This window comes from Gossypium arboreum, chromosome 5 (genome assembly GCF_025698485.1).
Source record: "Gossypium arboreum isolate Shixiya-1 chromosome 5, ASM2569848v2, whole genome shotgun sequence".
NCBI lineage: Eukaryota > Viridiplantae > Streptophyta > Magnoliopsida > Malvales > Malvaceae > Gossypium > Gossypium arboreum.
The window spans coordinates 20,570,127-20,597,329 of record NC_069074.1 but is presented as its reverse complement, the minus strand read 5'-3'; the positions used below and the strand labels follow the sequence as shown (position 1 = coordinate 20,597,329).

At 33.0% G+C, this 27,203-nt stretch overlaps 2 protein-coding genes across 4 annotated transcripts; one reads left to right on the top strand and one right to left on the bottom strand.

Moving 5' to 3' along the window:
* Positions 1–7,090: 7,090 nt before the first annotated feature.
* LOC108471131 (homeobox-leucine zipper protein ATHB-6-like) lies at positions 7,091–8,747 on the bottom strand. Its single transcript, XM_017772721.2, has 3 exons — positions 8,294–8,747; positions 7,828–8,201; positions 7,091–7,736 (listed from the first exon to the last, which is right to left on the bottom strand). Exons 1-3 carry the CDS (start codon positions 8,352–8,354, stop codon positions 7,338–7,340), a joined length of 834 nt encoding a protein of 277 aa, XP_017628210.1. The 5' UTR covers positions 8,355–8,747; the 3' UTR covers positions 7,091–7,337.
* A 4,254-nt stretch (positions 8,748–13,001) lies between these two features.
* Positions 13,002–24,054, top strand: LOC108474159 (isoamylase 3, chloroplastic). 3 transcript variants are annotated; one of them, XM_053028439.1, is made up of 24 exons: positions 13,002–13,646; positions 13,956–14,013; positions 14,105–14,173; positions 14,596–14,753; positions 15,147–15,240; positions 15,394–15,630; positions 15,926–16,030; positions 16,636–16,740; positions 17,169–17,303; positions 17,435–17,521; positions 17,647–17,704; positions 18,471–18,534; positions 19,163–19,262; positions 19,605–19,705; positions 20,255–20,306; positions 21,334–21,396; positions 21,892–21,981; positions 22,089–22,161; positions 22,378–22,457; positions 22,682–22,786; positions 22,861–22,959; positions 23,043–23,104; positions 23,353–23,461; positions 23,696–24,054. In XM_053028439.1, exons 1-24 carry the CDS (start codon positions 13,537–13,539, stop codon positions 23,804–23,806), a joined length of 2,325 nt encoding a protein of 774 aa, XP_052884399.1. In that variant the 5' UTR covers positions 13,002–13,536; the 3' UTR covers positions 23,807–24,054. The 3 variants fall into 3 exon arrangements, with proteins under 3 accessions (XP_052884399.1, XP_052884400.1, XP_052884401.1); XM_053028441.1 differs by having other exon boundaries at positions 13,563–13,646; positions 13,956–14,008; XM_053028440.1 differs by lacking the exon at positions 21,892–21,981 and having other exon boundaries at positions 13,003–13,646.
* Positions 24,055–27,203: the final 3,149 nt, after the last annotated feature.

The window sequence follows — 27,203 nt, the reverse complement described above, 5'->3', positions numbered from 1 at the left end:
ACACTTGTTACTTCATTATTAAACCTATGTACATGCCATCATGTAAAACCGAAGGATTAAGTTCATACTCTCTTTCAAGCCTTGGTGATGTGATGAGATGTCTTGATGTTGCTACTTCACACGAGCGCTTCAATTCAAACTTTGACCTAAACTTTAAACAACAACGCATTAAGCTACATTGTAGCTTAGTAAACACCATTGAATTCAAATCTTACAATTGCGTAATTTATTCCACAATAATAATACTACTATTATACTTCATAAACTTTGTCATATTAATAAAAATAGCCATTCAACATTAATAAAATTCACTAATACTTTGATTCACTACTTGCCATTTTACAGTAAAACATGAACTTTTTATCAGAACTTACTTACCACGACTTTTAGCCCTTACTAGACATGTTTGAATCGAATGGATACATGGAACATATCACGATAAAAGAAGCACATAAGTGCTGAGAGGATGGGTATTGAAGTGCAATATCAGGACAAAACAAAGTAGCACCGAAGTGCATATCATGATTAATACAGGAACGCTTAGGTTCCTATAGCAAGCCAACCATACCCACGAAGTTCAACACTAGTTTACATGGGTGTTTCACGATACCAGATTTACCATAATCAATCACAAATGGTTTATTCACGATTATACGGTTTCATTACACTTTCTCATTCCTTTCATTTAGCTTTACTATTTAACATTACTCGAACGTATAATTTCAAACATTAAGATTTTCAAAAGCATTAGCTTTTCATTTCCATTTCAGGACTGTCGACGATCTTTTTTCATGTTAATATATATTTAATGATTTTCACAAATTAACTACACTTTTGAACTTTTTAAGTTTAGTATTCATTTTTCCACAATTTAAAGAACAATTGTAATTTCATTTATAAAAATCACATAACTTTATTTAGTAAATTATTACACAATACACCTTATATTTCGTGTTCTTTACATCATTTTCACTTTCAAATAATAACACTTAAAACTTTCACGTACTTTCCAATTTAGTCTTTTTAACCATGAAATTCAATATTCATTGTCTCGTAACACTTTAATCAAATAATTCATCATAATATCATATTTCACATGTCTAATCTGTATGCAGTTCACTTTTCTTATTTCAATTATAAATTTCATAAAGTTCACAATTTAGCCCTTAGCATAATGAAAATTCAATATTTACTAAGATTTCACTTTGACATCACTTTATGTTTATTCCACTACCATATTACACTTCAATTTAAGCCTTCCATCATAATAATTGATTTCACATATCAAAATATTTTACACCTTATGTTACTAGTTTACCACAAATTCGATAACATTTACGTTTTAGTCCTTAGGTAACAAGAGAATTCAAGGGTCCTTACCTCTCTTCAACCTTAAATCACTTGTTTTTCTCTTTTCTTTGTCACTTGAATTACTTCCTCTATCTCTCTCTTCGTCGTGTACACAAAACTTTTCATGATAACTCTCTACTTTAATATCACTTCCTTACTTTTCTAACAAGATTAAACTTAAAAATATGATAGAACTTTAATATTCTCACCTTGTTTTTTGAATCTCAAGCCTTAGCTTTATTTTCTCTCTCCTCCAACAAGAACATACAATCTTTCTTCTTGAAGTCTAAGTTCACTAGATGTTGAAGGCTTGATTTTAGTAAAAAAATTAATGGAATTTCAAGGATTTCTCTCTTAATTTCAAGGAAAGGACATGGAGAGTGGTGTGAGATGATGGAGAGGATGAAGATGACTTTCTTTTCATTTTTTCTAATTACTTAACTATTAATTAATTAATAATTATATCTAATAATAAAATAATTAAAAATAATCATAAATTATTTCAACCAATCATTTCTCACCACATTTTATCCTTAATCATTACCTCTAATATTTATCCAAATTTAGAAATGAACATTTTGCCCTTGAATTTTTTCAATATTCACTTTTAGGCCATTTCCCATTTTTGAAAAAGTTACAATTTAGTCCCTCTAATTTCTTCTCTTATTTGATTTGATCATTTTCACCAATTTATTTTACTCTTTATTCGTTTCCAACCTTGGGACATTTGCATGATTGGTCCTTCAAATTTTCTATATTTATACTTTACCCCCACATATTTTGAATATTTACACGTGTCATAAAATTTTTTACTTCTTTACAACTTAGTCCATACCTTAAATTAATATATATCATGACATACTTCTTAATTCAACTTTCTTTGACATCCAACAACCTTCTCTTTTGTCATTTATATTTCTTATTTTACTTTACTGAATAATCCATTCTGCATGATTCTCACTTAACACTATTTTATAAAATAATGGTTTTAGGGGTGTTACAATAACCTCCAATGAATATAGGTTTTAATCGAGTTTCAAGACCTTTGCACCGAAGAAGGTTGTGGGTATCTGGAAAATGGAAGGAACCAATGCAAAAAAGGGGCATGAAGACTTTCTTTCCATTATTCTTTCAAGGTTTTGAATTTTTAGAAAAATGGAGAGTGAATGTTTTGTTTGTTAGTTTTGGTTACTAGGGGAAGCCATGATAGTTGAAAGAGTATGAAAGAAGAAAGTAAGTAGAGTCGAAAGAGAGGGATTTTTTCAAAGTTTATTGCTAAGAAAATTAATTTTTCAATTGCGTAAGAATAAACTCATAATTAATTGAATAATGTTTTCTAATTTAATGGTTTTTAATATTAAGTTTAAGCGTTTTTAAAAAAATCTATAATTTTAATAATTGAAGTAAAAATAAAAAGAACAAGGGTTAAATTGACAAAAGTTATAAAGGTTAAGAGCTAAATTTGTGATTATACTTAATTTTAACATAATTAATAGTGGGACTAAAATTGAGCAAATTGAAAAGTCGAAAAACCAATTTTGAGCAAATAAAAGTAGAGGAACTAAATCCGTACAAATCAATAAGTACAAGGACTAGCTTCAAAATTTAACCATAATTAAAATCATGATTTGAGAGTCACCGATGAATGTATGTATTGTATGAAAAATAATTTCAACTAAGTGATGAAAGTAATCACCCCAAAATGAATGAAAAAGTCAACATCTATTAAGTTAACTAACGTGGCATCCACATGGAAATCTATGTGTATGCCACGTTAGCAATTAATTAATTTTTATAATACTTTTATATTTTTTTAATTTTTAAAACAAATTTTATACTTTTTTGAATTTTTTATATTTTAAAAATTAATTGATTGCTAACGTGGCACCAGTACGATAATCCACGTGTATGCCTTGTTAGTAAGTTAACATCTGTTAACTTTTTTATCTATTTTTTGATGATTTGACAAATAGTACAACTTTAAGGGCTAAAAGATGTGAAAATTAAATAAAGGGCTAAAATGACATTTTTCTATAAAGATGAAGGATCAAATAAGTTAGGATGCCATCTTTTTGAGGTGTTCTTGTTTTAGGAAGTAATAACATCACTGCTTTTTGAACCAGATCAAGGGTTTGATCAATCGGACCACCTATTCCCAGTTTGATCAAATTGTCTAGTTAAAATAAAATAAATTATTAAAAATCATAAAAAGCTAAAAAAAAATAAAATTTGGTTCAATAGTTAGTTTAATCATTTTTTAGCTCGATATAATTGGTTTGTACAGTTATGTGAATCAATCGATTTTTTCCTTCTTTCAAACTAATATATCAATTGGTTATTGATTCAGTTGTGTGTTCTAATTCGATTTTAAAAGCATCAAATAACATGTTTTGGAAGAAGGGTTTTTGATTAAGTTTGAGGATTTTGATTTGTAAAGACCCTCATGTTCTACTCGCCACTTTTATATGGTTGTTGAAATTCAAATTTTAAAGGTTTTTTTCAAGATTATTTATTGGGTTTTGGTTTTGGGATTTCTTTTACCATGAACATAAAAAAATTAATTTAAAACTTCAATCAAAATTAAAGAAAATTAAGAGAAAACCGCATTCGAAGATTCAAGAATAAAAGAACTTTTAGTATATACAAATTTCTAATAAAAATATAATTAATATGTTAAATGATTTTAGGAAATAAGACAAACCAACAAATAATTTAAATTTTATAAAAATTAAAAATTTATAATTCCAAAAACTTATAAAAAATATCTTCAAATTTTTTTAAAAAAAGGCAAAAGAAAAATAAAAATAAAAAATAAAAACAAAATGCATATCATTCTGCAATTCTGAAATTATTTTATTTTATGTTCATTTAGTTTTTAATTTTGAAGATTTTTTCTTCATATTTTAGAATTATTATTTTTAAAAATAATATCACATTAGCAAATTAAATATTGAGGATTAATTTACTCAAAATAAAATAGTAGAGTCAAACTGAATAAAGATGTTAAGGTCGATGACTAAATTTATTATTATGCCTTATATATAAACACTAATATAAACATTTAATATACAATTTGATCGGAGAAATTATTTTGCTTATCCATTTAATGTACATAGATCAATTTACTAATTTTTCAGTAAATAAGTCAAAATGCAATTAGAGTACAGTGCAAAAACTGCTATGATATGATTTAATATATCTATAAGAGAATGCGATCTTCCAATGCATTTGTCTCAATGTTGGAAGGAAATGGAATAGCTTATTAGAAGGGCACACAATTATCAATCAGAAGCTTAGACCTACAATGGTTGATATCATTTACCTCCTCCAACAAGTGAAAGCGACTCTCCATTTTATAAGAACCAGATAGATAAATAAGGGTAAGGGCATAGCCAAGAAAGGCAAGCAGGCGCTTTTTTACCTAAATAAAAAAAATAAAATTAATAACTGAAATGGTATGCCCATTAGATTATTTATCAAAATGGTGGTTTTATTTGTGCCGCCTGTCAAATTGGCGGCACCGGGCTAAAATGCAATGATCTAAAGTATTTAGGGACCTGATATATAAATTTACTATTTTGAGTGACTTCTGAAAAAAAAAGTGAAAGGGTGCTGCGTGACATTGTGGCGGCACCAAAATTTAAATGTGGCTAATTGCCTTTTAACCCGTCCTTATTTATCATTTTCTTTTTATTCCCTTCAACTCAGAACATTGTGTTTAAACAAACCTTCAACCTATTTTTGTATTTAAATAAGCTATTAACCCATGATTTTTATTCATAAAAGCCCTTTAGTTTAATATTAAAGTAAATATAATTACCCAAAGTAAAGCTATTTTAAAAAATATAAACCAATTCGCATTTTATGTTTACGTGAATTTGATGAGAATAGTTTATTAAATAAAAAAATTAAAATTTCTTGAGAGTGCTTAAATACATGATATTCTTAACTACTCTTTTGAGATTTTTGATTACTTTTTAGATTTTATGTTGATGTTAAAGTGTATATTATTTTATTGCATTAACAAAAATTAAGATAAGAGGTTGAAATTCAAAATATATTTAATTTAATATTAAAATAAATGGATTTTATAAGTAAAAATCATAGGTTAAAAGCTTATTTAACTATAAAAATAGGTTGAGAGCTTATTTAAACACAATGTAATGAGTTGAAGGGGAATAAAAATAAAATAATAAATAAGGAGGGCTTAGAAGGTAATTAATCACATTTAAGGTTTGGTGCCGCCACACCGTAGGCGGCACCCTTCTATTTTTTTCAGCAGCCACTCAAAAGGGTTAATTTCATATCAAGTCCCTAAATATTTTAAATTATTGTATTTCAGTCAGGTATTGCTAATTTGACAGACGACACCAATAAAACCATACTATTTTGATAAATAATATTATGGGCATATATTTTAGTTATTAATTTTATTTTTATATTATTTAGGTGAAAAAACCGCAAACAAAACTTTGGTGTCATTTAACTAAAAGAGAATATTATTAACGCTTTGATTCAAACATGTAATTTAAGTTTTTTAAGCGTTTTGTTAAATGAAAAAAACATATTTTTTACTCCTTTAAAAATAATTTAATTTAAACATTTTTAATATATATATTTTAATTTCTAACCCTAAGAAGTTGTATAATTTTATTTCAGTCCTTGAACAAATTCCTAACCTCAGAACAGTAAAGTGGAGGGTGAAAGATTTGGTGGGTTCTAGGGATTGCCACAAACGTCATGGAAAAGCTATAGCTAGATTCCATAGGGGGGCATTAACAGTCAAATATAGATGACATACGGGACCCATTACTGACATGAAAGGGACTTGGAGGAGCCAAGAGTCGCAGCAGCTTTTGCATTTTGTGGTCTGTCTCTTTCCCACCCAAACTACAAGACTGGAAAGGGACGACCGTCCTCTCCTCCTCCACATGTTCCATCCCTCAACGGCTAAGCATTAGCCTTGCCACGGAGCCTCCGTTCCATTGCAGCTCCGAAAGCTCCTCTTAAACAAGCTACAGTAATCACAACTCCAATCAAACATGATAAAGCAGGTCTAATACTACATTTGTGATTCATGCCATTGGGCCTTTGCCACTTTGTTTGTAATTAAGTGTACTTCAGCATTCATGTTCCCCTCCTAAACTCAAAGGACTCGCCATTCAATATTGTTTAGCTATGGGTCAGGATCTACTTTTTACCAACCACATGGGGGAAAAAACAAAAGTGAAAGTAAAACATAAAAGACTGGACTAAAGAGGGTTTCTCCTTCGTTTTATACATACGAGGACAGGTTTTTACTTGGCTTTCTTAAATGGAAAACAGCTCTGGCCAGTCCTATTTTGTATTTTAACAATGGTCATTGCCACCAGCTTTTTAAAAAAAAAAAAATCACAAAAACTTTGAAAAAGGGACATCTTTTATTTATTTCTACGTTCAAGAGCTTCCGGTTTTTAAGTCAAATCAGCGGCTGTCCCAAAAATGAAAAGAAAGGGAACTATTTGGTAGGACCAGCAAGGTTGGATTTTTCCAGTATCAGATATGGACATTGGCTGGCCGGCCTTTTGTGCCGCTGCTAATTCAATTTTCTAACACCCTTTAGCTGATTTTATTAATGAAAAAAAGTTTAAGGACTTGAAATTTCATTTTTTTGCAACTTGACTCAAGCTAAAGCACATGCAATTTAGAAGAGAAAATCTCCTATATGACATGAAATTAGCAGCTTATAGAGAGGCCACAATTTGAGATACCTACTTTCATTTGTTATTTATATTTATATAAATTTACAGCTGACATAGCGATGTCCAATGTCCATTGTTGAAGCATAAAGCCATAAACTAATTATCATATATATAAATTTAAAACAATATAGGAACACTAGTTGAGTCGAGTCGAGTCATAAAAAATCACAAAACTTTAGCTAGTTTTATTCCTTCTGCAAGAATTTTAAAAAGCTTTATGATTTTGGGGACTGCATTGTTTTTTTATCACTGCCCTGTGAAGTACCATTGAAGAGTTGGAGCTTGATCAACTGAGAAGAAATTGCAAGATTCCTCTGTGGTAAACACACATTGCTCTTCCACTTTCACTAACTGGGGCTGATACATGTTACCCAGAATCAAACTCGAGTCAAATGGTTGAAACCAGAGATGATTTGATGAATCTGAAGATGAAGAATACCCATTGAACTGAAATGAAGAAGATGATGATGGTGAAATTAGTAACTGAGCATTTCCATTGCTTTCTTCTTTGACAATCTCATTGGAATCATCATCGTTGTCGAAGAAACCTTGGTCTTTGACCTGCTGGGAAGATTTTGGAGAATCTTCTTTAACAGAGTGGCTGCTCTCTGAATTCTCTTCTAGCTTAGCTTTCAGTTCCCTCAACTGCAATTTAGCACCCAAAAAATCATATTAAGCTTCAAGAAATTTAACTTGTTAAAAAGATGGGATTTTATTAAACAATCTATTTCTATACCTCTGCAGTTAAAGCTTGTTTCTCTTGTTCAAGATTGTCGTAGTCAAGCTTAAGAGCACTATAATTGGCTTTAAGGACACCATAGTCTTTCTCCAGCTGCTTAGTCTTCCAACGAGCACGGCGGTTTTGGAACCAAATAGCTACTTGTCTCGGCTGAAGCCCTAATTCTTCAGCTAATTTCACCTTCCTCTCTGGCTCTAACTTGTTTTCCAATTCGAAATTCTTCTCCAAGGCCTTAACTTGATTCATGGATAATCGTCTTTTCTTCTCTGTAGTTTGATCAGCTTCTTCCAAGCTGTCTTCTTCTTCTAACCCATCTAACATCGCCTGGAACTCCCTGCTATAAATTTGCTTCTTCTTTGAATTCTTCTCCTCTAGATAAACCAAACCAACAATTTCAACTCAGTAACAAGTTATATTGAAGAATGTATGTATTTGAGTAATTATTGAATGCTTTTTGTGTTACCTTTTGGTGGAAAGATGGGATTCAAAGCATCCAGGGAACCTGAGCAAGTGAGCTGCTTCATGATTTAGGTGATTAAAGGAACTCTGTTTTTTGTGTTGGTGATGGAGGGCTCAAGTTTCAAGCAGGTTTGCTGTTTTTGGTCTCTTAATTTGGAGAGGCCCTAATTTACAAACAATACTAAATATTGAGCCACTGAAAGCTGACAACAATATGTTTGTACAAAAGAGAGAGACAGAGATGTTTCTTTCTTTTAATGATCCTCACTTCTCAACTTCAAGTACTTGGAAGAAAGAAATGAAGGCTAAATCATTGGCCTGCTAAGAATTTATAGAGAATTACAAGGAACAAACTTTCAAAAGAAAAAAAAAAAAAACTCTTTCTTAATTAAAGTTAAACTACAGTATTTAGAGACAGAGAGAGAATTCTGAAAGGAACCTGCTCCTTTGAGAGCTGTTATATAAAGGCATTAAGTTGATGTGAATTGGTGAAGTGATTTGAAAATTTTGACATCTTGTTGGAAAATTTCGTCCTTTTTCTTTATTTTTATTTAAAAAAGGTTGTGAATTTCACTTGTTTTTATGGACCATTTTAGTTTTTTATCTATAAATGGCTACATAAACATCCATGATAGAGCCCATCATAAGTGATCAACTGCACATGGGAGTTAGTTTGTAACTTATTCTTGGCAAAAATGCAGGCACATAAATAATATAGCCTACAAATATATATATATATGTATATATGTCTGTATATGTAAGGTTGTCATCTTGCCACATCCAACATTGCAAAATGAATTGGATCATTCGTTATTTTTATTATTCTCCCGTAAAAGAAAAGGGAATAGTAAGTAAATAAGACTAAACTGCCCCATAAGAAATCAAATCTAAAAATCCATTGAATTAACATGTGGCTATCTGGTTTTGCATAAACTATCTGCCAAGCCTTAAATATGGAGGCTACTGCTTCTTCTATCATTATCTATTTTGGACATGTAATCTGATTGTCTGCAAGTTGCAACATACACTTGTCTCGTCTTTCATGGTGAACCATTACACTACACAAGTGTAAGCAGTGGACTCTATAGCAACCCAAACCTGGCTTTCAATATCATCTTCATGTGTATAAAAATGAAGGAATTATTATTTATTAGTAATAATATTTATATTTTTTGTTTTTTCAAATAATAGCATAAATTGCATTAGAATTATTATTATTTCTGGATCAAAGCCAGGGAAAAAGAAGAACAAAAAGTCCACACAGTCAGATTTCTATAGAAGATGATGGATTGATGACTTATTTAATTAAATAAGTAATTGTAAAGAGATAGGAGGGCTTTAGATGGGGGTAGCCGCCCCCTCCTACTCTCAAAGGTGTCAATGTCCCATTGGATTTTGGATTCTGGGATTTTCATCTCATCGGTTTGTACGGATGCTGCACTAATTTATATGGTTTTCTTTATCTTCTTTTCCTTAAAAGGAGTCCTGACTTTTGTAATGTCTTTCAAACCCATCATTGCTTTGCTTTTATTTTGCCTTGCATGTTGTGAAAGTGAATAATTATTTTATATATATATGTTGAACCTTCCTACAACGTTCCTAAATCATGTTTTCAGTAAGGGTTTTCACAATTTTTGTCTTTCTTGATTTATGAAACAACATTTTCTTTTTTGTTTCTTAAAAGACCTAATTACTTCATGAACAACTTGTGTAAGAAACAACTTCCCCTTGTGGAACAGTCCTCTTCTTTAAAGAGTCTTTTTAATAAGAGTACTTGTATTCTCAGATGAGACTGCTATTAGCTCAATCAATAGCTTGTTGGTTATTTAAAAGAATTTCATTTTGGTTTGCAGGCCGTTTTGGTTTTTATATTTGCAACAAGTTTCCAAGCTCCCAAAAATGAAAAAACGATGCATCATCTACTTTATATGTCGACTTATTAAAAGAAGCCAATACATTAATAATTAAGCTTTTTTTTAAAACTATTTCAAAGATGAAGAAAAGAAAAATGTCAATGCTCACCGACCTTTCTGTAGTAGTAAATAACAGCTAATTTGAGAATTTGACACATGTAAAGTTTGAAACAGGTTGGTAGTCAAGCTCAAAATCAATACCCCCTCACCAGCCACCACCATTGCTATCAGTCCTAAAAAGCTTAAAGCTGAACAACTTAGTTAAAGACAGGGTATGGTGGATGCATACTTCTCAAAGATCTTCATTGATTCCAGGGTATCCAATTTAGGAGCCAAAAATAAGCAATGGGATAAACTACTTTTTTGTGGGCACATTACATATCACTTTATTTCAGCTCCAAGGGGGAGGATCATGGCAATGCCAGGATCTTAGCAGTTGCAGTCCAAATCTCAAATTGATGATCACTCCACCATCAATTTAAGAAGTGTATCTGTTCACATGGCATTTCTAGGAACTTTGTTTATCAGTGTATTTTTCTGAAAGGAGCTTTGCTTAGCTAAATGGGTAGAATCGGATATCTCAAAACTGTGGCTAACAGACAAAACTTTCATGTACTATTTATGATTTCTAATTCTAGAAAGGAAAGTGCTGGCATGCTTTAGTTTCGTGTAAGGCACAAAGACACTAATCCCTACAATAAAGATAAACATATGAACAAAGTCGTAATTAAATGGGTAAATAAAGATAAGGATTTGAAAAAATGGGGGATTCTCTGGTAGGTAGGGCTAGAGCCTTAATTGAGTAGTGCCATACTGCCCTTTTACATGGGCAAGGTAAAGAAGAAAGAAGTGGGGTTTAGGTTTTCAGGACAATTAATGACTTTCACAAACCCTATAGGGGAGAGGGAAAGCAGCTTTTGCTTTATGCTTTATTTCTTAATTCTTAGACATGTCCAAAAGGATAGGTGAGGGAAGAAGTGACCTAGAGAATCTTTCTTGACTTCCTGCGCTTTAATCTAATCATATGATATATATAATATATAGATTGATGTTTTTATGGATTGAGACATATATTTGCTTAAGTATATTACAAAAGGGTGTGCATAATTGCTTCAAAAAGTGTTTGTGAACTATTGAAAAAAAGAAAAAGAAAAAAAGTGTTGTGAACATGGCAGAGTTCACACTTTTTCGGGTGTATGTTTTTCAAAGTTTCGAATTAAAAAAAATGAAAAGAAAAAACGACATTGTTTTACTCAAAAGATCTGTGCCTTACAACTGGAAAAGTTTCCTCCCTGTATTTTTCCATATTCCAGATTTCTTTTTCACTTTGCTGGGTGTTGGCTTATCAGCAATGTGCATTTCAAGAAAGGGACAATGAAGCTCGGATTTTGCTCAACTGGGGTTAAAGGTGTATTTGTACCATCCCCCGGTTATGTACTATGGCTATCCTAAGTGCATATATAATCAAAATGAAAACAACAATAGAGTATCACAATTCTTGCACCCGTTTTCTTGGTGGAAACAACTGTCGTATTTTGGCAAGTGAGCCATCAATTACATAAAGTATATCATTTTCATGGGGTTTAATTGATAAATTCATGGTAACCTATGCTATGATTATGATGGCCATTCACATCACGAAACATGACGACCTGCATTATTGGGTATTAATAGTTAACATCAACAGCAAAAACAAAGATAAATCAGCACAAGTTTCAACAGTAATGAGTACGGTCATTGAAAGGAATGCGAGTTGAGAAAACTGACTCACTCACGCCACTGCCATTTTAGAGTTAGGGATGGCTAATGTAATAGGCAAGGAAGCAAACAAAGACAAGCAAACCATATGGATTGGAGTTTATGAAACCCTGGAAAGAAGCAGAGTAAACTTCGGTCCCAGAAAGGAAAGCCAAGAGTCAAAGCTAGAACCACCAATCAGGCCTGAGGGGGGCCACTAGCCAATCAACTTTATCTGCTCCGACTCATCGCATGTAAAGGAGCATATTAGTTCACCTTTTTTTATTTTCTTCTTTTTCCCCTCAATCAAACAACGAATAAATCAGTTTCCTGTTCCCAGCTTTTGCACCACTGTTTATTATATTAGTTTCCTTTTGTAAATATTAAGTCAAAGATTCAAAATTATGAAGATTAGCAACGTGCCACCGGCCAAAGTGAATCAACTTTGACGCAACGAAGGTGTCGTGAAACATGACGTGAAAGGGATTTGCAACTAGGCCCATTTGAGGGATAGTTCCTTTACTTGGGAAACTGCAACACAACAAAGTATTCATATAGTCCAAGGGCCATAATGTAGGCTTGGTAAATATATTTATTTGTATATAAATTAAGCCATGCTGGGAAGTTCGAGCAGCTTGCTAGGGTGTTGTAGCAGTTACGGAGAACCATAATCTCAATGCTTGTCAACCAAGCAACCGGGATAATAAATCATTAATAAAAAAAATGGAACAATTACCATCCAAGTGTCAAAAAATTTAACAAATACATGCCTTGGTACCAGTTTTTTGCCTTGAAAACTCAATTCGTAATTAATGCTTTTGAAACTACAATTTCTATATTAGCTTCTACCACATGGAGCTCTATGATAAAATTAAAAACAATGATGGCTAAATAAAGTAATTTCTGTTTTATGATTGTGGGTCGCAGTTTAGCATGAGATTTTACTTCAAAAATGAAGAATAAGAGGCAAATTGTGAATATTGGGCCTATGAGTTGGGTATGGGTCCATCGATCAATCTACATGCTTCGGCTGACAAGACCTTAACCTCACCAAAAAAATCATGTCAGGGTGCTTAAGGAGAGATATTTTGAAAGATAAAGATAGCTAGATCCAAGGATTTCATGATTTCAATGAATGAATGAATGATATTCTAAGCAAGCTTGCATTAGCAAAAAGAAATAAAAATAAAAAGCACACGTGTAACTGTCGCATGAAAGTTTCCATGGAATACTCGCGCTTCCGTTCACGTGGCAGACTAGACTACCCCGCTTCCATATTCAGTACTCTCTCCAAACCTTAATCAGTCTTCACTGATCTCTCGTCTCTCCCCTATCCAATCCCCATAGATTATTATTGCTGCTGCTTAACACAGAGGAATAAGGAAGGCTCACTCACTCCGAGCTGTTTCTTTTCTGCTTCGCTATTTCTCTCTCTCTCTCCCTCCCTCCTTTTTTTTTTTTTTTTAATATTGGAATCCTTATTGAACTTCTGGTCTGGGGTTAGGATCAAGTATCTCATCCATTCCATGTTTGGTCTTTTCGTTACCCAAAGGAAAAGAGAAGAATAAGATAAGGATAGAAATATAGGAAAGCAAAGATGCTACACTCATCTTTTATATCCAAATCAAATGGTACCAAGTTTCCTTCCTTCGCTTCCGCAAATGCAACCCTTTCTTCCTTCCGAGCTTCTTCTCATTTTCAAATGGGGTATGCTCCTTTTTTTAAATGCATACGTTGGTGTTTTCTGATATATATTATTTCTCAGGTCTTGGGGTTAAACAGGAAAAAGTTAATATGGATGGGTTCAATTTTTATATACTGTTAAGCTCTTGTAATTAAAAAAAAGGTGAAAAAGTTTCGATCGGGTCTCAATTGGGAGAATTTCATATTATTATTTCGGTAAATTATTAAGGGTAGCTAGTGAAAATGGTGTATATTGAAATGGGATGTCTTGTTTTTGCGTTTTTTAAGCAGTTAGTTTGGGTAATTTATTGACCTATGATAGTGATACTTTAGATTGAAGTGGAGTAAAATTGCATTCAGTAGCAGCAGCGGGCAACGACTTTCAAGTAAGGCATGTCTATGCTTATAATGATGTCATAGAAATTTCCAATTTGAATAAAAAAAGAGGGGCAATGTGATTGAGTGTTTGGGCATATTGCAAGGCAAGGAGCCGTGTCAAGCATAGGACAGCAAACGTCTACGGGCGTCAGGCAAGAGAACGTGTACTTGAGGTATCTTAATCTCCTGAATTTGTTTCTCTTTCATTAAGTTTGTTCTGCAATATTGAAATGTGGGACTTATAAGGGACTAGGGAGGTAAATGAAGTTGACCTTACTCTTCTGTTTCTCTTACTCACGTTTAAGATGTAAACTTGCATGGATAGTGCATGATGTGTGGCCACATGTCATCTTGATAGTAAATTGCAAAAATCCTTACTTGCTCCATGCAACTGCTTTTTATTAGTAGCTTAGCCAAAAAAAAAAAGCCCTGCTATTATTAGTACTGTCTTTTATTATGCTCACTTCTTTTGCATTTTTTTTCTAAGTTTGCTTGTTTTGCAAATATGATACTGGTCCTGACTAAGAAGCAATGTATGTATACTAACACTATTTATTGATCTAAACCATTATTTATTCACTCTCTGCAATTTCAGGAAGAGGCCTCTGAAATGGCAGAAGCCACACCATCCTTTAAAATTTTTCCAGGTCAGGCATTTCCATTAGGTGCATCAGAAGTTGATAATGGGATCAATTTTGCCATTTTTTCACAGCATGCGACTGCAGTTACACTTTGCTTATCACTTCCCCAGAGGTGACAATACTGCCTCTTTTCGCTTTATACATTATATTATCTGTGTACTTATTCTTCTGGGATAAGTTAACCTGATTCATTGTTTTCATTTTGTCTGTTTTTAATTAAATTACTTTGTGAGCTTATGTAAACTTATTATCCTCTTGCGTGGACTTCATGTCATTTTATTCTATTTTATCATACATGTAAAATTGATTTCTCATGACTGGCTTTTTTTGTTCTCCTAAATAGGAAAGATACACGAAAAAATATGTTCAGATATTTGTTTGTTCACACAACTTTTCTGGCATACTTCCAGGAAATGTGTATAAAAGTTTGCTCTTCCTTTATATTTGTAGTGTTTGTCAATATTGTTGATGATGAGTAATTCATTGTTGTGGTAATGTATATCAGGGGAGAACTTGACATGCTGGCTGGTGGAATGATCGAATTTTCTTTGGACCCTAATCTCAACAAAACTGGAGATATTTGGCACATATGCATTGAGGTAGTATTTCTAACAAGATTCTTGAAATAATTTCTTTGTCTCTGAATTAGAATCAACTTCTCTTATTTCATTGTCTTTAATATGCATACTTGAACAGTGGAAGCAACTCTTTAATTTTCTTGCCATGATGTAGTCTGATTTCTGGATGTGTAGGATTTGCCTCGGAGCAATGTCCTCTATGGTTATCGCATTGATGGTCCCAAAGATTGGGACAAAGGGCATCGGTTTGACAGCAACAATATTCTTATAGATCCTTATGCAAAGCTAGTAGAAGGTCGTCGAAATTTTGGAGATGCAAAGCATAAATTATCAAAATTTCTTGGAACATACGATTTTGATAGTTTGCCTTTTGACTGGGGAGAAGACTACAAGCTCCCAAATATCCCCGAGGTATGGGCAAGAAAGTTTGTTTTTGTGGCCCACAGCCAATTCTCCTATTGGGTAGATCAGTCACTCGTTTGTTTGTTGTTTCTTTCTTTCTCACGTTTTGCAACTTTTGTTTGATGCATATCTGAATTAAATTTATCTCTTATATCTTGTACATGGATCCCATGCTACTTATGCCACATATTAAGTTCTCCTCAAGTTCTATTTTTTTGTTTAGAATCAAAGTCATTTTGTGGTTCATCTTATCTGTGAATATTTCTGCAGCTCAATTTTTATGACACTTTCCACTTGATTGCAGAGAGATCTTGTCGTATATGAAATGAATGTTCGTGCATTTACAGCTGACGAATCTAGTTGCTTGGATCAAGATATACGGGGCACTTATGCTGGTCTGATAGAGAAGGTATTGATTTATTGCATTATGCTCTATCACGTTTTGAGAAATTGCTATTTGGATAATGCATTAGTTACAAGATTTAATAGTGCTTTCAGTTTCCATTTTAACATAATTAAGCCATGGTGATGTGTGGAATTCAATCTTAACTCTGAGACTGATAACCGACAGTTGAACATATGACTTAGATACTTATCATTGACACAAACACAGGTTTTGGTTTAAGACATGGGCATTAGGGTTAGGGCATCCTGAAAGGATGGATTTGCAATGCTTGTAACATCAGTTCTTCTCTTCCTTGAATGAAGAGCAACTTTTTTATGCAAACTAATTAAGTTGTCCCTATTAATCTTAGCAAGATAATATATGCACTAAGAAGCATGAGAATGGTTGGGGAGAATGAAGTCATAGTATTATGTTGTTATCTCTAGAGAACTGCCATGTGCTCCATATGACAATCAGCATGCTAAAGGAAATTTTGTTAGAGTAACTTCTTTCATTCTGCATGGAAGTCTTATTCCAGAGAGTTGATTACATATTTGTGTCTGTAGAGAAATGATTGGACTCTTTTCAAATATTTATCTGACAGTTTTTTTGTTGAATTTTCTTTAAAGATCCCACACCTTCTAGAACTTGGAATCAATGCAGTGGAGTTGCTTCCTGTCTTTGAGTTTGACGAGTTCGAGTTTCAAAGGCGCCCCAATCCCAGAGATCACATGGTAACTAGAATATTCAATAAGCACGCACACTTTTTTTGGGTCTCAAAACGTATTTAATGTTACTAACTTCCCTGCTCTTTTCACCGTTGCTCAGTTTGTAATCAATTTATAAGTTGGTATATATTTTGCACTGAACTTGAAAGTTTAGGTTCTATTTATAGTTTGAAGTAGTTGATCCCACCTTGTGGATAGTGTTCATAGGATTCCAACTACTTAATGAAATGCCAAACCCATTAATAACATGTTACAACAGTTTGTGATTATCTGGATTAATTTTCTGGGACCAAGGTCTTATAGTGTGCTCTTTTGTCACACCTGCTCTGTTACAGTGTCCCTATTTAAAAATAAATTAAATAATTTGTATATGTTAATTGCAGTGAAATTTTAATAACACTGAGAATCCTGTTTGTTTTATTTTTTAATTTAAGATCAATACATGGGGTTACTCGACGATAAATTTCTTTGCTCCTATGAGTCGTTATGGTAGTGGTGGTGGAGGAGCTGTCAGTGCTTCTCGGGAGTTCAAAGAAATGGTTAAAGCCTTGCATGGGGCTGGAATTGAGGTAACTGTCTTTTATCACTATGGTTAGTAGACTACATAATGTACAATTGGTGATAATTTCCTTCTTGTTGTTCCATTGCAAGTATGAAATATGCTTATTGTTGTGTTTCTTGACTTTTTATTTCCATGCAGGTGATTTTGGATGTTGTTTATAATCACACTAATGAAGCTGATGATAAGCATCCTTATACCACTTCATTTCGTGGCATAGATAACAAGGTGGTTTTTCTTTTTTCTCTTTTCCCCCATAACTGTAGTAAGGCATTTCAGCATTAGAAATCATGTTCCTCATTGATGCAACATATATCCCTCACACGTGTTGTATCCTACTAATTCATTTGCAGGTTTATTACATGGTGGACTTAAACAACGAAGGTCAACTGCTAAACTTCTCTGGCTGTGGTAATCCGAGTTTCCTACTTGGCTTTTTTCGCGGTTTTCCTGTTGAATCTGTTCCATTATTCTTTTTCTAGATGTAGAACAATTGACTCACAAATTTCTTCCCTAAAAAGGCTATTCCCTTGCAGATGTGTAAAAGTAACTCATTGCTAGTCTCTTGTTAGAATATCAAGACTGCTTTTGAGATTGTTTTGTTTGCTGACTTACTTCTCAGAATCTTATATCTTCTCTTTCCAGGTCTACATAGCTATTGATATGATCTCTGCCTGCTTTGATAATTATAAAGATAATTCCCATCTTAAGACACTCGAATTTAGAAAGAAACTACCATCATTTTGTCTGATTAAGAATTTAGCATCTTTCTTCAACTTTCATCTTATGTTTCTGTTTCTGATCTGTTATTGTGATGCTACTGAAGTCAAGATCTTGCTGTTTGCATAAGTTTGGTGCAGAGTATGACCCGAGGCATGTCTTTTGATATTGTCTTCTCTGTGATGAAGATGTAAAATATTTCAACATTTGGATCATTTTATTCATCTTTCATAAATATAGTGGTTTAGCTCAGGCATTAGTTTTACATCTAGCTTCTTTTTCTGGTGTTTAAAATCTCATGAATCAATTCCTGGGCAGTTAAGAATTCGTCTAAAACAATTATTTCACAGAGTGCAAAACAGGCTGAATTTGGGATCTATATTATTTTTTTACGAAGATTTATAATTTCCTCTATCTAATATAAAGATTTTTGAGATGCAAACTTGGTGTTATTCAGGGAATACATTCAACTGCAATCATCCTGTTGTCATGGAGCTCATACTTGACAGCTTAAGAAACTGGTATGGATACAAATCCTATAGGAACTCACGCCTTTTTCTGCTAATAGCATAGATATTTTCTTTTTAGTTAAAGCAATTCAAACTCTTTTTTTTTTTTTTTTGGTTTTAACATCCTGTCCTGAATTGTTTTCTTTCATTCCTTCTTTCCCTTTTTTTTTTTTATGTGTGTGCTGAGTTGTTCGTTAAATTGTTAGTCCTGTTTTATTATTGTTTCATGTACAAATAATTTGAGATGTAGTGCTGTTGTGGTTTTCCTTTTGACGGGAATTACTACTAACTCTAAGAGAGTTTAAATGGGCTTTAGCATACACACTTAGTTCTGCAGTTGGATAATTTTCAACTCAAGAAGGAAAAACAGAATTGGCTTAACTGAATTGTGATACACTTTTGATCAGTTGGATAATCTGTATTTAAGTCAGTCAACATACTTAATTACACCTGGGGAATGATCAATAATGTTCAACATTTTATTTTTCTTACCTTTTATGCGTGTGTATTATCTTTGAACCAACAAGATTCAGTCTTTCAAGAGTTTCTTACTGGACACCAAAAAAACCTAATATATGGTGAAACCAACAATTTTTTATTGGCTGACATGTTTCCTATTCTTTGCTATTACCAAATGTAGGGTTGTTGAATATCACATAGATGGATTTCGGTTTGACCTTGCTAGTGTACTTTGTCGAGGCACAGATGGTTCTCCTCTTGGTGCTCCTCCACTTATCAGGGTAGGTGGCTTAAATGCCTTTTCACTATAAATTGCTACACGCAGCATATCTGCATTATTCAAAGTACAGTGGTTTAAAGTCCCTTTTGATCTAACATGGTACGATAACAGGGCAAAATACTATTATGGTTTAACAGCCAGATCTACTGAGGATATTTTTTGTTAGGTTTATTCTCCTATTCTAAAAGATTATAATGAAAGCATTGCTAAAGTTTTTGCTCTCAATTTTTTTATTCTTAATAATTTTGCCTTTTCCATTTTTTTCTTTTTGTTGGGGTTGAAGGGGGAACTCTCAAGTTGCTGTTTCCTTTTGTGAGTTGTCGACTCATTCTTTATGAACCAGGCTATTGCAAAAGATGCTACCTTATCAAGGTGCAAAATTATTGCTGAACCTTGGGATTGTGGAGGGCTCTATCTTGTTGGCAGTTTTCCTAACTGGGACAGGTAGTTTGCTTAAAAAAAACATTTGATCTTCATTCTGTTTGTTTAAGGAGCTAGAGCATTTAGAGCACGTAAGACCAGCTCTAGCTGAAATTACTTCTTCACTATTTCATTGTCAAATAATACTTTTAACTTGTAAGTGCAGTCATTGTTACTAACCTCCCTAGTTTGCAGTAAATCTAGTTATAGAAACCTCGAGGGAGGAGTGTTTTCTTTTGATTTTTGAACTTTGAGAAAGATACATGCAATTTTGGCATTTTCCTTACTTTTCTATGTAAGATTTCTTTATTTTTTGCCATTGTATATGTCAGCGAGGATAGCATCACTTGGTTTTCTTTGGATATAAAAAGATTTTTATGGCTTGCCTGTAGTTCTTGGTTTTCTTTTCTGGAGTCTGCACTTATTATCTCCTAGTTGCATGATTGTGTGATTAATCATAGGTTTCCACCTCTAGCTTTCTACTTCAAATAGTTCTTTTTTTCTTCCTGGAAAATTTCACTTCTAAGATCACAGTGCACCTTTCCTCTATGACTTTCAAATTCTTCTTTGCAGGTGGGCTGAGTGGAATGGGAAGTACCGTGATGATCTAAGAAGATTTATAAAGGTAGCACCATATGGAACAAATATTTTGTTACATGAACATACAAGTAATTCACATTGATTCGGGTTTAACTTCAGAGTGAACACAGAGTCAATGGGAAACTAAGAGAACATTGACCCATAGGTTGTGATTGAAAGGGATCTTTTACTCTTATCCAATGGATTGACTGGTTGGCTATGCATAAAAGGATTCTAGCCGTATTAAGTTTATTTTAATGACATTGAAAGACCAGTGCAGTCTGAGGCACGCTAAAGGTGCAGGGATGAGCATAATCCTGAGGTGCAAGGTGCAAACCAAGGATTCACATGTATGAACTGTGAAGCAAAGAATGAACTAAGGAAACATAGATCACTCTATTAAACTTTAAGCATTAACTCTCCTCAAGTACCTAGTATTCGACAAATTCCAAATGCTATTAAATGGCACTGTAGGCTCCTGCTGTTCCATCTTTGATAAGAGGTTATGCATAGACCATTCAACCTTTTCATTTTAAAGATACATAATTTTTGTCTTTTTTGTCGGTTGAATGTAACAATTGAAATAGTAAACTTTAAGAAAAGATGAGCAAACTTAACTGAGTTAGGTTTTTTGCTCCATTTGCCTCTGAATAAAGGTACCTCGCCTTGGGGGTTGAGGTCTGGTGGTGGTGGTGATGGTTGGAGTGAGGCACTTGCTAGATTGTCTTGCTTCTTAGCACTTGGAGTTTCTCCTTGGCTACGCTGCACTGGAAGTGCTTGTTGCTTCAGAATCCCCAGTTCATCATCAAAGAAATTTTAACATAAGCATTATATAAGAATATATGTAGTATTTAACTTTTATCAACTGCTTGAGATTGTATGTTGGGTTTTCCAGTTTTGTACTTTATTAAACAAGTAGGAATGTATTGAGTTCAATTTTTGATACTCTAAACTATTATTTTACATGATGCTGAAATTATCTTTTCAGGCCCTGATGGGTTCAAATTATCCTTTCTTATTTATGATATGACGATCTCTGTTTGGTATCTAATTATGAACTTTCCTTAATTTAGGGCGATCCTGGTATGAAAGGAGCATTTGCAACTCGTGTCTCCGGATCTGCTGACCTCTACCGTGTAAGTGTTATTTGTTCAGTGATATTAGTACTTGTAAATTAGCACTCTAAATGCTAAAATCAAGGAAAATCATAGCTGTCTAACTAGCATTTGCGCTTTTTATGCCCCAATTCTCGTGTTTAAATATTATTAACTACTAAGCTTGGAGAGTATAGATGAAAATTTAGAAATGCTAAACAGAATCCCAGCCACATTTTCAGTCCAAATTTTCAAATTATGAAGCTGTTGTTGCATGGTTTGGTTTTGGTCTGCGTATCATTCCTAGACATTAATGTGGGACAAAAAGAAGGCACTTGAAGCATTTAATTGTTTAAGATGTTATTAAATTGCTTTTTGTTATAATTTATGTGTTATATTGTAATTGATCATATTTGGTATTTGTAGTTATTTTGGGAGTATTTTCCGTGCTCTTAGTTGTAAATTTGACTTGATACACTCACCTTTAACTTCTTCCATTTTAATGGTTGTAAAACATATTTTTGGCTCATTCTACAGAAAAATAAACGCAAGCCATACCATAGTGTTAATTTTGTCATTGCACATGATGGCTTCACCCTCCGTGATCTTGTTTCATACAATTTTAAGGTATATGATGTCCAGTGCATCCATTAAAGTGATTCCTTTGTGTGTGTGTGTGTTTCCTTTTTTTTTGGGGGGTTTGAAGTATTTGCACTTACTGCTTGTTTTGACAGCACAATGAAGCCAATGGAGAAGGTGGAAATGATGGAAGCAATGACAACTTTAGTTGGAATTGCGGGTTTGAAGGTATGTAAAAAAATGTTTTTTTCCCCCTTCGAAATTGTTTTTTATTCTTTCTCTAAACATGCATAATGATACTTTTGGACTATCTTAGTGGCTTTAGCTTGTTTCCTTTCATTTCTTTGCATGGTTTGAGTCTCCAGTTAAGTGAATATGTTCAATTGTATCATTTTATTAAAATTTGTTCCATCTGAACTCCTTTTTCCTGTATTTCTTTGATAGGAGAAACTGACAATGTTGATATTATTGCCCTGCGTTTCCGGCAAATGAAAAACTTCCATTTGGCATTGATGGTATCACAGGTAGAGACATTAGACACTAATTTTGCACGTCATATGCTTCATGGAGTGAGAGGTCCCGAGAGGTCCTGGAACCGTCCCCTTTGATACCCCCAACCATCTGTTTAAACACTGTCTATTTTGTGTATCTATAAGCTCTGTTGATTTTTGCTCTTAGATTTCTATTATTTGCTTTATACTGCGATTGAACTTGTAGAAACTATAATCATTGAGTGCATCATTATTAGGGAGTTCCTATGATGCTAATGGGAGATGAATATGGGCATACACGATACGGGAATAACAACAGTTACGGGCATGATACTGCTCTTAATAATTTCCGGTGGCAACAGGTTAAAATTTGTCATTTTTAAATAACTTTGATCTATATAGTACGTGCTTGATGGTTTTATTTATGTTGAAACAGTTGAATGCAAGGAAGAGTGACCACTTCAGGTTTTTCTCTGAGGTGATACACTATCGGCAAAAGCATCGAGTATTTTCCCATGAGAATTTTCTCGACAGAGTACTTTTCTTTACACTTGTCTTGGTGAAACTACGTTGTGCTTTGACATCCTCTGAAGTTCAATAGGTGCTTTATGTGTGCAGAGTGATGTGACTTGGCATGAGGATAACTGGGACAACCCAGACAGCAAATTCCTCGCATTTACGTAAGAAATTTACATGTCTCTTAATAGGTTGTTGATATTTCCTAGTCATCTGTGATTTAAGTAATGTGTTGGCATTACTCACCACGTTCCTTGTATATCCACATTTGGCTTCATCGACTGATTATGTTGTTCAGAAACAACAATTTTGTTTGCTTTATCATGCGCTTTATCTATCCCATGACCGTAAATATTCTTGTGGGCTCCGATGTGCCTTTATGTGTGTGCATGACTGATTTCTTTTCTTGCAGGCTTCATGACAAAGGTGGTGGAGAAATCTATCTGGCATTCAATGCTCATGACTTTTTCGTTAAAGTTTCTATACCCCCGGCACCACCAAAGAGGCGTTGGTTCCGTGTGGTTAGTCTCAAACTACCTGATTCTGTTCACTTGGCACTTTTTAGTGATCTATGATTCCACCAATGCACTTTCACAGGAAATGAAGATTTTATTAGCATTATTAACTGCAATTTTCCATATTATAAAAGCTACAAAGCCTGTTTGGGAATAAGCATGCTTTGATTGTTAATATAGAAAGGGTGTTGTGTTGTTGATAGCTTGAACTGAGATTAGGAATGGATATTGAAACTGCAGGTGGACACCAATCTTGCGTCGCCGGATGATTTTGTGGGTGAAGGAGTCCCTGGAATTGGCAGCACCTATAATGTGGCTCCATACTCTTCCATTCTTCTTGAAGCTAAATAATTATGAGCTGACCTGAACCCCTTGGACTTTGGATTAGAAGACGATCAGATTTGTTATCCTATTTGCAAAGCTTTGTTAAATCTTCTTAAAAGTTGAAACTTTTTAGCAAATGTGAAAACTAATATAATCAAGCGATAAATAGTTCGTTTTCATATTTACATCTTCACATTTTATTTGATTAATTAGAATGCGTTGTACATGATTAAAATTGTAAGTGCTTCAAAAATATAATATTTTACAATAATAAATGTATCAAAATGTAATATAATTAATAATTAATAATGAAATTCAATTTTCTTTTTCCTCTTTTAACTATCGCTTCAACATTAATGCATCTATTTTGTAGTAGTTACTTTATAGCCGCAATTTTTGTTTTATATTATTAAAATATCAGTAACTTAAAATTAAATAATTTAGGTAATGGTGAAATACGGCGGTGGATATCAATATATATATAGTGGTATAAAGTTTGATTTTTGTATTTAATAAAATACTTTTTAATGTTCAAATTTAATGGTAAATATAAAATATAATTTAAATATCAACAATTACAGCTTTAGGATTCAAATTCAGTAAGATGTCTATAATTACTTCTTTTAATCATTTATTGGTAAAAAAGAGGGTAAATTATATAAAAATTATCTTAAAATAACATTATTTTTATTTTAATCATTTAATTTTTTTATCAATTTAGTCATTTTAATTAAGATAATTGAGTAAATTTAGTAAATCTATTAATTAATCATTGATGTAGCATTTTCTTTTCAACTTTCTTGACTAAAGCTAGCTTATAATTAGCTTTATTTGTTTATTTGCTGTCATTCTCCGAAGCTTCTGTCCGCTTTCGCCCTCCCAAAACAACTCGTCATTTCTTTCCTCTCGCTCAACTTCTTCATAGTCACACAGCACCCAAACCCTTCTGCCCCAGAATGTCCGTCACATCATTGATTTTCCTGATTGGCTCCATCTCCTTAACCACTCAACTCGGTCAACCTGTCCAAGTCCTAACCGCCCTGTATACCTTAGCAAGAATAGCTCTTGAAAAGGTTTTGCTGTCAACTTCATTTGCACCAGTAAGCCATACATGTTTTTTGCTATGTGCATAATCATGATTAGGGATGGCTCCAAGGGAGGTGTGGGGGCAGTCGCCCTCCTTTGAAATTTTTAAAATTTTGAATTTTATATATAATTTATCATGTATTGTAAATTTGGTGTCTACATCGTATAATATTCATCCTCTTGACTAAATTATATTTCTTATAAGTCGCCCCTTAAGTTATAAGGTTATACTTTATATTAACAAAGTTACAGTTTTTAATTATATAACTTTAATAATAATCCAATATTAATATATTATGAGCCTTGAAAGATTAAATTTAAAGGCCCAATATGGACTTTAAAATCAAATTCCAGAATTATTTGATTTGATCCATATTCATACATATTAAGTTAGTGACTTTTTTGTATTTTGATTTGTATGTCTTACTAAGGAATTATCTTCCTCTTGTAAGGTGCCGACACTGCTGAGAGAAAAATAAAAGAGTTTGATGCCAAGATTGATAGCACAAAGTAAAAAAATATAAATTATCTTCTTCTCGACTCCTTACATAAAAGACCTATTGGTTTGATATATTTTTTGCTGGTATCAATTTATTGCTAACATAAGTAAATTCTCGCTTTAATAGTGAGATAATGGAGTTACTTGTTCTTAGCTCCACTTTGGGTCCACGCGATAATTACAAATCTTTTTAGGTGAAAGATATCTGTAAGCTTATGAATGATTTTTATCTAGACAATTTTACGGAGTAAGAAAAACTACACATAAAGATTCAATTGGAGCATTTTCAACTTGATGCTCATCTAAGCACAGAATTGCAGAAAGCTTCTATAGTTACTGAGTTATGTCAAGTGCTAGCTAAGACAAATAAATCAAGTATTTATCCTCTTTTTGATAGAATTATTTGTCTTATGCTAACTCTTCTCGTGTCTACTACAACAATGGAATGAGCATTTTCAACCATGAAAATTGTGAAGACAAGGTTTTGCAACAGAACGGGGATAATTTTCTTTTAGCTTACCTGGTGGCATACATCGAAAAAGAGATAGCTCGAGAATTTTCAACAGATTCTATCATTAATGAGCTCAATCTTATAAAAAAATGGATGGTGCAATTTAGGATGCATTGTATTGAGAAATAAGACCAATGCCAAGTTTTTTTAATTTAATTTTTAAATTATAATGATATTTATGAAAATTTTAGTATAGTATTAGTTATTCTATTTTTGCATATTAGAAAGAAATATTTAATTTTATATAGTGTGATTTTTTCTTTTATTTTTTTTACAATTAAATCTTTCATGCTTTTTAAAAAATATTAAATTAATTTATTTGGTAAAAATCCGGAAAGAGTTAATTTTTTTTTACATTAAAAAAAATTATTCGAATTTAGAAGTTTTACCCATTGAAATAAAATTTTGGATCCTTCCCTAATGATAGTCGACAGCATCTAATCATTACAGATACATGCATGCATGCATCTCGGAGATTATCATAATAAAATCTTATGTGGGAAAGTTTTAGAATAACGATTAACATTGTTTTTCAAAACTTTGAAAGAATATATAATTTTTCTATGGCCAACATTTTATTTTGGTTTCTTTTGCTCAACTAGTATTCTCATAGTAGACTTCAGGTGAATCGCCTTTTTCTTTTTGGATTTCAGTTCTTTGATATTTCGGAAATCGGTAAGAACCCATTGTCTGATCATTCATGACGTAAATTTTACAGGGCTGCTATGGAGTCATCTTTGTTTAGACCATGGTTAAAGAATCTGGAGAGTGAAAATGGGATTTTGGCTAATGGGAACATGGCTTTAAGTACTTATTCACTTCATATTCATAATACTTGCATTCATCATTGAGCCTTTTCGTTTGGGTGCTTTTTGTTTTACTTGGTTTTATCATTCTCGTACTGAAAATCATGGAAGAATTGTTAAATAAATTATAGGAATTGCTATGTCTGATGGATGTTGCTGTGGGTTTTAAGCAAATTCTGAATTTGCTAAGCGTAAAAGGAAATGTCAAATATCTACTATAGTACTCACTTTTTTTCCCTTTGATGACAGAACTTTAGATTGATTGTTTTCTTTGATTACAGGGAGTTGGTATGTTTGGAAAGCGAATAGGCTTCCTCAAATTCAAAGCTGATATCATCCATGAAGGAACGGGAAAGAAGGTATTGGATCATCTTCCTGACTAGTTTCTAAACATGTGAAACTGCTTGATGTTGGAATTGATTGTTAATTCCAGCTTTGAGCATTTGTTGCAATTATTCATGCAATTATTGAAGGGCGAAGGGGAACGATGAAGTTACAACGCAAGAAGCCTGTGCGAGCTTG